The sequence below is a fragment of the Akebia trifoliata genome, chromosome 15, assembly GCF_017979445.1.
Source record: "Akebia trifoliata isolate Shusen 1 chromosome 15, ASM1797944v1, whole genome shotgun sequence".
Taxonomy (NCBI): Eukaryota; Viridiplantae; Streptophyta; class Magnoliopsida; order Ranunculales; family Lardizabalaceae; genus Akebia; species Akebia trifoliata.
This window is the reverse complement of record NC_141389.1, coordinates 25964974-25975255: the sequence shown is the minus strand read 5'-3', so window position 1 is coordinate 25975255 and position 10282 is coordinate 25964974. Positions and strand designations below refer to the sequence as shown.

At 33.0% G+C, this 10282-nt stretch overlaps 1 protein-coding gene across 2 annotated transcripts; it reads left to right on the top strand.

Annotated features, from left to right (window-relative positions):
• The first annotated feature begins 301 nt into the window (after positions 1-301).
• LOC147384830 (putative pectate lyase 18) lies at positions 302-3989 on the top strand. 2 transcript variants are annotated; one of them, XM_086426274.1, is made up of 5 exons: positions 302-607; positions 765-1006; positions 1337-1632; positions 3086-3294; positions 3684-3989. In XM_086426274.1, exons 1-5 carry the CDS (start codon positions 468-470, stop codon positions 3919-3921), a joined length of 1125 nt encoding a protein of 374 aa, XP_086282400.1. In that variant the 5' UTR covers positions 302-467; the 3' UTR covers positions 3922-3989. The 2 variants fall into 2 exon arrangements, with proteins under 2 accessions (XP_086282400.1, XP_086282399.1); XM_086426273.1 differs by having other exon boundaries at positions 307-607; positions 765-1632.
• The last annotated feature ends 6293 nt before the right edge of the window (positions 3990-10282 follow it).

Genomic DNA, 10282 nt, shown 5'->3' with positions numbered 1-10282 from the left:
CACTTTAGTTTATATTTTAACGATTCACACATTTTACAGGAAAGTATAAATTATCATAAAGAAGAAGAAAAATGTCCAAAAAGAGCCGTATAAATAATTTTGGAGAAGCATTTCAAACTTAAACCTCTTTCTCTTTCACACCAAACGAAACCCCAAACAAAAAGCTGAGTTTCCATTAATTATCAGAAACCGCAAAGGGACATAAAAAACAAAACTAGTTTACAAATAGATGCCCGCATAAGCCTCTGTCTGTCTCTCTCCCTCTCTCACTTTTTGGAATTATTTATTTTTTACCCTCCCTTCTGGATCAAAAGATTTCAAGAATAACTCACCAACAAGGAAGGCATCCGACGAGCCCCCAAATTATTTTCTTTCTTAAAGTAATTATTGTATATAAAGAGGTCCCATTTCCCAAAATTGCATGTTACCAAGTTCATTGAATCAGAAGAAATCCCTACTAACAAACAATGATACTTCTAAAGTCTCACATTCTCCTAATTTCTCACTTATTAAGCTCATTTTCTTCCATTATCACTGCAACCCAGTTGAATCTCACTCTTCCCCACCAACATCCCAACCCTGAATCAGTTGTTCAAGAACTTCATAGGTGATTCCCATCTGGGTTTTTGCATTTCTTTTAGTTTCTTCAAATGGGCTGCTCTGTTTTTCTCTATTTTTCATTTTTTTTTTTAATATTGGTTGCTCTGTTTTTCAATTTTTTTTATCTGGGTTGCTCTGTTTTTCTTTTCCAATTTTTCTTACAGGAGAGTGAATGTGTCGGTCTCAAGGAGGCAAACTTTGGGGATTTACGAGAAGGATCAATCTTCATGTCTAACAGGCAACCCCATTGATGATTGTTGGAGATGTGACCCAAATTGGCAATCTAACCGACAAAAGCTAGCCGACTGTGGGATTGGATTCGGTCTGGACGCATTTGGTGGAAAGGGTGGTCAATTCTATGTGGTAACCGATTCTTCAGATAGTAATCCAGATAACCCAACACCCGGTACGTTACGATACGGAGTGATCCAACCCGAACCACTCTGGATTATTTTCTCAACAAACATGCTTATAAAGCTTAAAGAAAGACTAGTAGTTAAGAGTTTCAAAACCATTGATGGTCGTGGTGCTAACGTACACATAGTTGGTGATGGATGCATAACAGTGGAGTACGTTAGCAATGTTATCATACATAACATACATGTCCACCATTGTGATCCATCAAAGGGCCACATGAAATCAGACGGTGATGGTATCTCCATCATGGGTTCTAGTAAAATATGGGTGGACCATTGTTCTTTAGCTGATTGCAGGGATGGTCTGATTGATGTCACAGAAGGGTCCACAGGGATCACAATATCAAACAATTATTTTACACATCATGATAAAGTTATGTTGCTTGGGCACAGTGATAAGTTTGAGGCTGATAGAGGGATGCAAGTGACCGTAGCATTTAACCATTTCGGTCAAGATCTTGTAGAGAGAATGCCAAGGTGCCGATTTGGTTATTTTCATGTTGTAAATAATGATTATACACAGTGGAAACAGTATGCTGTTGGTGGAAGTGCTAACCCGACTATTAATAGTCAGGGTAATCGCTATTTTGCGCCTTCGAACGACGACGCCAAGGAGGTATTCTCAATTAGAATAATGATTTTCTGACACCCCCCACTAACATATGCCCATCTCAGACCCATAGATCATTTGCCTCGGGATATGTAGAATCATAAATCTTTTTCTTTTGTATCCCAAGGCAAATAATCTACGTTGGGGACATATGTCAGAGGGGGGAGTCAGATTGTCACGACTCTCAATTATTGCTTATTTATTGTATAAGAATGGGGTCTTCTATTTTTTATTTTTTTCAAAACTTGGTGGGACATATTTCATATCCACATGATATTTTCACATGTCATGGTGGATATAGAAGTAAAATATTGAGCGGTTCTAAATCGACTTCCTTATATCTCAAGGACAAAATTTATTATTATCTGCACACTACCACGACAACACAGTGAAAGGCTGAACTGAATACCAGTGTGTAGAGAATCATGAATTTTTTTTCTCTGGTATCTCAAGGAAAAAAATCTATGCTTATTTACACATAGTCACATTAGTATAGTGTTTAGTTTAGAACGATTCTAATTTTTAAAAGACTTTTCTAACCTCAAACGAATTTTAATCATAATAACAAAGTTTCGATTTGATAATTATTCGATGAGGTTCAATTTGGATAAAGTTTGGAAATTTTTAGTAGAAAAATTGGGAAAATCTTAAGCAAGATAAAAAATGATGGTTATGGGTTTCTTACCAAAATCCTTTGTCTTTAACCTCCATAAAAGTCTTGAGATTTGAATGTTGAAAACACTACTATTGAGGGTGAAGGGTAGAAATATTACGTTATCTTGTGATTAATTAAAAAACTATTCATTAATTCGTTGATTAAATCGGCTAGTCCCTTATTCAAAGAAAAGTTTATGACTACTACGTTTTGATGAATAGAGATTTGTTACTAAGAAAATTTTGTGATAAGTCGATGAACCAATGTAATGACACCTTGTATATTGAAATTGAAAGACTAATTAGTCAGGTGGAGAGAAAATTGTCGACGACAATTCTAGAGATTCATTATCCTTAAGAATCTTTAAAGAATGTCCTCTAGTTTCAATAGTTGTTTTAATGGAGAATCTCATACGAGGCATCGTCCTTTATCTTATAGAATTTTCTAACCACTAACAACGTTCGAGATATTATTATAGTGGTGATGTTTTACTTTAATTTTCAATAACTTGAAATCTCCACAATGAGCACTTCGATACACAATTGTTCTGGTTCTGTTTCTTTCATTCTCTTTGTTGTATTAAAACATCGATGTGATATTTATCAAAGACTCTCTCGTACTTAAATTAAATTAAAATATATATATATATATATTTTAATAAAATATTATCAAATATTTTATTTATAGGTGATTTACATTTTGGACCCTTCTTTACAAAATTGATTGTCATGTTTTATTTTTAGGAACTTTGCTATCAAGTGTTGGACAGCAAAGTTCTAAATTGCTTTTGATGTGGGATTGCAGGTAACAAGTCGTATGGACGCGGACAAGGAAGAATGGAGTAATTGGAATTGGAGAAGCGAAGGGGACGTAATGGTCAATGGTGCGTTCTTTGTGCCATCGGGAGATGGGCTTGGGCTTCAGTTCTCCAAAGCGTCCAGTTTGGAGCCCAAATCTGCTGAAATTATTGACCAGCTAACCATGAACGCTGGCGTCTTTGGTGATGACAACAGGTATTACCCACAAAAGTTTGAATTTCCTAGGATCCAAACTTGATGGTCCTCGGGATTTGTGTGGATCCCACAAACTTGAATTTTCCAAGGATCCAAACTTAATATCAAATCATATTTCATTAAAATTGATAGTTATCATTGCCACACTACCTTTTACTAATGTCACACCAACTGTGTGCAATTCCTTGGTGATTTACATGGGGAGTTGGTGTGGCATTAGTAAATTTGGTGTGGCAATAATAACTCTATTAAAATTTAATGATCTATTTTTAACTTTTTAACTGCTCTGAATATGATTTGGTGTATCATTGTACATCTTATTATAATACTTCATAATCTAATACTTTCTTTGTATGCCTTTTTACTAATTAATTTGGATGATTGAACAGAGGGCAAAATACCAACACGCCTTCCTCAGGGTCCAATGGCGGTGGGACCAATATTGGTGGCGGAATGGGCCCATTTGATGGTGGTGAGGGACGAAATGGAGGCTACTTCGGAATGATCTACGGGAGTGGCACACCTCCGCCACCGTCACCACCACTTGCCTTGCCTCTTTTAATTATGTGTTTTATGTTTATGTGGTTCATCACAACCACCACCCAAATTGTTCATCAAATATTGTAACAATAATAGAATATAAAAAAAGAAAAAGAAAAATCAAGAATGAAGTTGTACCTTTCTTGTCTCTCTTATTATTGATCTTTAGGTACACAAATTTCCCATATATATGTATATCAAATTAAAATTTTAAATCACAAATATGAAGAAAATGCTAGATAACAAAAATGCATAAGAGAACATATCAAGGGGAAATAAAAACAACAGCCAACAAATGGATATAATCTAATACTATTACTACAAAACTTAATTCTCTCTCTCTTTCTTTATATATATATATTGACACCCCTTGCATCGCACGACCTCGCTTCGAACGACAAGCTGTTCTCATTCCAAGAAGGGCTCAAGCCTTGAGTTCAGACAAAGCTCCAACGACAATGTGTGCAAGATCTCGTGTCTGTAATTGCAGCAATCGAGCGGTTGATTGATTATACTCCGACGGAAGGGAGTCAGCAGAGTGTATACCCTCAGTTGAAGGGTTACTCGTAGCAACATGAGAACACAAAGAAGTTCTCGAATGGTAAGAATGGAGGACACAGACAAAATTCTAGTCAGGGATCCTCACGGAATTCCTCCCCTTCACAGAGTAGAAGTACCTCACCAGTCAAGCGTCATCACAAGCATGTATGCGTTTATATATATATATATATATATATATATATATATATATATATATATATATATATATATATATATATATATATATATATATATATATATAATATATATATATATATATATATATATATATATATCTATATATATATATATATATATATAAATACAACCCTTTAACAAATCATTTACTCATTTATTTAGGGTGTCAGAGTTCACTCTCCACCACCGTCGCGTTAGAGGTGTCAATGGGTGCCCATTACCGAAATCAAGAACCTCAGTTCCAATTCATTTTTATTGAAGTCGGTTAGAGTTGGGTCTAATATGAAATCGAACCGATAGGAACCGAAACCATTTGGTTCTATCTGATGGGTACCCGCGGGTACCCCAAATCGATTAATTTTTACATTATATATGATTGAAGGTTATTCTATATTTTAAAATTAATATATATGATATAAAGTTCTTCAAATTTCATATAAACTAAATATTTAAGCTTAAAATGAGTCATTTCTTTTTAAATTTATTACTTGTAAAGGAGATAAATTTTAATTTTTGAAAATAAAAGTCATTAAATCATCTTTTTAGTGGAACAAATTATTATTAAGTTGATAATTTAAAAATTATTATTATTTTTTAGAAGGAATTTTTTTATAATGATTTTAAAATAATTTTTCTCACTCGATTCTTGAGAATCAGAACCGACAAGTACCCATGATTTTTGGCAATTTCAATTCTGGTTCCACTTATTTTAAAATCGGAATCAGAATTGATAAAATATAGTGGTTTTGGTTCTAATATTCATAGGAATCGAACCATTGACCCTACTTCTTACAAACCGTTGTTCTCGGTAGCGGCGCCAATTTGATCGTGTAACTTTTGTAGATTTCAAAAATGTAAGATTGAACAAATAATGAGATAAAACTTTGGGAGTAAGATTCGTTCCACAGGGACAATGGAGATTCAATTTTTTTCGAATTGAAACCAAAACAGATTTTAAAACAGATTAGAAAATTTGCAGTTAAGAAGTAAATGAAATTAAAGCAATATAAGAGTAAAGAGATCAAATCCACCTGAGTAAATCCTCTCCTTAGATCAATTTGTCATTTACTTGTATCAATCCTCTCAACAAAACTAATGTCGATGGATCGAAAGATCAAACAGTTAAATCCAAAATGAAATCTAAAAGTTTGTGAATAAATCGATAAGATGAAATTAAGGGATTTGTATTTAATGTTCTTGGTGAAACATGGTTTAGCTTGAACTTATCTAAGAATAAACCATCAAAATTAGGAAACCAAACACTCAACTCAAGTATTCCTACTTAAGAATTCTCACAATGAAAACTATGAAGTAAAAGGTAAATGAAAAATTAACTCTGCGAGAAAATATTACTTCAGCTTCATCGACCACTCTAATGGAGGGTCTAGTCGTTGATCATTGCAAGAAACAACAAATAAGAAAATAAAATAAAGATGAAAGGTCTTCTTCATTGATCTTGAGCGTAAAAATTAGCTAGATCATCTTTCATTACAAAACGCCTAATTAAACTAAAAACTAAACTAAGATGAAAAGAAGAAAAGAGAAAAATACAAAGAAATTAGGAAGAAGAAGAGGGACCCCTTCTCTTAGGGACAATCACTCAATTTATAGTTTTTCTATTCAGGTTGTTGGGTCGGGGTTTCGCTTGAATCGATTCGAGAAGGACCTTCAGTTACAATGGCCAAAAAGTCTGGAAATTACAGGTCGAATCTCGAGATAAAATTTCTTGAGATTATCACGATGCAGTGATGTGGCGACTTTTTACTCCTAAATTTGGTTGGATGCTCCTTCTTGGCTTGTACATTGTAACAAAAATTGTTACAAAAATATTTAGTCTCTAATTTTACTTTTTTCACCTGCAAATAGTAGGAAAAACTATTAGTTTCAATATTTTAGCAAATTAATATAATTTATGACTATTTGGGACAAATATCAATTTGATGTTAATCATCTTTGTGTAATTTCAATCTCAAAAAGTGATTTTACGGGACCTTATCACTTACACACACATTTAAACATTATATCCCCACGTCACCACAACTAAGTTTCAACCAACCACAAATTAGTACTTTAATGATAGAATTGATTATTCTAATAAAGGAGATTTTTATGCAATGTCTTAAGGGAACACAAAAGAATTATATTAAAGTGAATCACTCCATTAATTACTATGTTTTTATTTATTTTATTTTATTTTTGTCTTTCAGGAATCTACACACATCAAGATTCTTATTACAAGCAATTTGTGTTCAATTTTCTTTTCTTATCAAAACACTGGAGTAATATTTATCAAAGACTCTTGGATGCTTAAGTTACGTTCAAAATTTATTTTTATTTTGAATTGAATGAATAAAATAAGTATATATTACTTATATTTATATATTGACTTTGTCTTTTTTTCTTGGAAATTATCCTTGTTAAGCACCTATTGCTTTAATCATATTTGTATGCATCCATGATCATTTTTATCTATCTTCGTGAATCTCACTTTGTATAATACATGGGTGTTAGGGGTTCTTTACTAGATTACACTCGTTTAGTACTTTGAGTTCTATTGATAAGGCATGACTTGTATTAGCCTATCAAGATTCAACAGATATTGTTGAATATTTTCATAATAAAATTCAATTTTTGGGGCTTAATTTTTTTATTTTTCTTAAGTTAGTTTTTGAGAATTTTTGTGTACAAAGTTTAGTGCCGCATTGCTCACAAGTGAGAAAGTGGGGTACCTTATAAGAAAAAGTCAATATAGTTAATTGTATTTGTGTCACACATTTAAGACTTTGATCCGGTGCTTTGTGGTAGTGGCACGAAGCACCACTCTCACACGCGTGTCTGACGAAATAGTGATTGAGAGTTTAGGGTGCTTTGAGACGCACTTTGGACTTCACACGTACACATCATCGTGAGGAGCTGGGGAGCCTTAAAGTTTTTGGGATACGAAAACATCCAATAGTTGTGGTTGATCCATCACGTGTGATGGATCGGATGTGATATGTACCACGTGAACACATTAGTATCCGATCGGGAATCGATCGTATACAATGGATCAAAATAGTACCTCATTGAGAATGATTAGTTGCATTGGGAGCTAAGGAACCTTAAAGTTTTTCGGATACAAAAACATCCAATAGTTGTGGTTGATCCGTCATGTGTGATGGATCGGATGTGATCTGCACCACACAAACACGTTAGTATGGATCGGGAACCGATCGAATACAATGGATCAAAATAGTATCATATTGAGAATGATTAAGTGCATTGGATCAAGCTAGTACCCAATCAAAATTAATCAGGTGTGTTGATTCATGATTGGTGTCTAATCAGGGACGATCAGATTCGTTAGACCAAGTGGCAACCGATTGGATGCACAATCAAAACCATTAGATCACACAGATTCAACTAATAGGTGTTGATTAAAATGCATGAGACACATACATTCGATAGGGTGCAATCTAGATCGGTAGATCTGAGATCAAATACAATCCAACGACTTTTGAACCAAGAGACATTAAATCATGGCTCTTGATCAACAGACACAAAAATGCCTATCAAAAATTGATCAGAAATCAAATTTATTTACTAAAAATTTTTGTGTTTTCCTTTTCTAAGCTTAAGTCTTTGGCATCTTTAGTTTCTAATTTTTTTCAAGTGTTCAAGATTAAATTGGATTGTACATATTTTAATTTAATAATTTTAGTATAGGCTTCTCTATATCCTAAAGGCATTTGTTCGTTGACCCTTTGTGTATTGTGGTTCTAACTAGTAGGGGGAATATTTGTATGAAAGAAATCGAATTTGATTTGAGCCTTGAACTCCTAAACAAAAAAATCTCCTTCATCGAATTCTTTTAGTTCACAGACATTTCCAATATACTATTTATATGAAAACAAGAGAAATCAGAATAATAGCACACCAAATTGGTGAAACCATTGAAATACTCTCAAGAGACCATCTTTGTGCAACACTGCATTTTGTTCAGGTACTTCCTGCCACATAATCATATTAAATATCACCAATAATTTGTTATTACAATAGTCATATTAAATGTCATAATTGTAACAACTATTAAAATTGTTTGATCGAGTGTTATAATATTTGTAATGTTGAGATAATAATTTGAGCCAAACATTTGTAATGTTTGAATGGCGTGTTTTAATTTTTAATTGGGTGATAAATATTTAAGAAATCCGGGCGTAATAAGTAAAAGTTTTGGTGAATATGATTTAGAGTGTGCCACATTATTTTGGTGAGATGATTTGTGCTATTGATTGATGTTTCTACTAATATTTTTGTTAGCATTGGTGACCTGAAATGACTTTTTTTTTTTTTTGATATCACGAGATAATTTTTACGTCTATCACATTTTTTTGTTGCACTTAACACTTGCATATAGAGCTTGGACAAAATTCATTTGGTGAGAGGATAAAGTCAAAGAGAAAAAGAGGCCGCACTCGATGCCTCTCATTACAGAATCTAAAGTCAGGAGAAATATTTGAAATAGTGCGAGATAACCATAAGCAACCTGTAGGGAAGCATGTGTCTAAGCTCTAAAGATACTTTGGTGTATTAGTTCGCGATAGCTATTTGTTTCTCATTGACATCCTTGATTGGCATGCAATTCCAAAATCAATGAAGAAAAATGTATGACAGAAAATATTGGTATAAATTAATTATAATATAATATTAGATAATTTATGAGTTTAGCATTGAACAATTTTGTCCCCATAATTTTCAATTTATTATTTGATGTAGGCTAAATTTGAGATCCCGCCATACTTAAATAAGTTGTGTTACAATTTATCGGCAAGAAGTGGAGGGATCATAAATTCAAATTGAAAATCAAATTTTATGATAAATACAAAGATGATGCAATCTGATGTGCCAATCGCCCATCCGATGTTTTAGAGACTCAATGGTATTCTCTCGTGGCCTTTTGGAATTCGGATGAAGGGTAGGTATATTTTATGTTTGAATTTGTACATATTGAGTTATGAAAATTTGCAAACAAATTATAAGGTACTTTATATCTCATATATTTAAATTCTCACAAATTACTTAATGTACAATCTCAGAGTCATAGAAATAAATCAAACTGTGCTCAACAGACAATGACCCATACAGTTGGGATGAAGAGTATAATTTGTATGAGATATGATGAGGTATATATTTTAATTTTTTATGTTGTCTATCAATTACTTGTCCAAATATTATTTCTATTATAAACTAATCTTGTTGTCATTATCTTAACGTGATACACATAGAAATTGAAGAGTTTAATGAATACTAAGCCAAGTCGAGAAACCTTATTTCTCATGACACACAAGCTTAATGATTTGGCCACGACGAAGGAGATTGTAAGTTTATTTTTACAATTAGTTTATCTTTGATTTTCTTCTCTATTTTGGTTTATATGTTGGTTATGTTTCCCTTGTTGAAATAGGTTTATGCTTGAAACCTAAAATGCAGCCCCTCTCTATACATGTAGTGTATCAAATATCCTAACATTTTCTTTGATTGAAATCAAATACCTCTCTAAACTAAGTTAAGACCTATGATTAGAAGCACCCACCCATGATCGACAGTGGTAGATTAGAGTTTAGGGTTATTTGCCCATTTTGAGAATTAAAAACAGTGCTAGGATCACTAATAGCTCTATTATCAGATTATAAGTTGTTTAAGATCATTCATTTGTTGTTATCAATCCAAG

What these genes read in the sequence shown, in the direction of transcription:
- LOC147384830 (XM_086426273.1), top strand. Translation starts at nt 468, where the DNA reads ATGATACTTCTAAAGTCTCACATTCTCCTAATTTCTCACTTATTAAGC. An exon ending in GTTGTTCAAGAACTTCATAG is followed by an intron (nt 608 to 764) that starts GTGATTCCCATC and finishes TTTTTCTTACAG; the next exon opens with GAGAGTGAATGTGTCGGTCT. An exon ending in GTCTTTGGTGATGACAACAG is followed by an intron (nt 3,295 to 3,683) that starts GTATTACCCACA and finishes ATGATTGAACAG; the next exon opens with AGGGCAAAATACCAACACGC.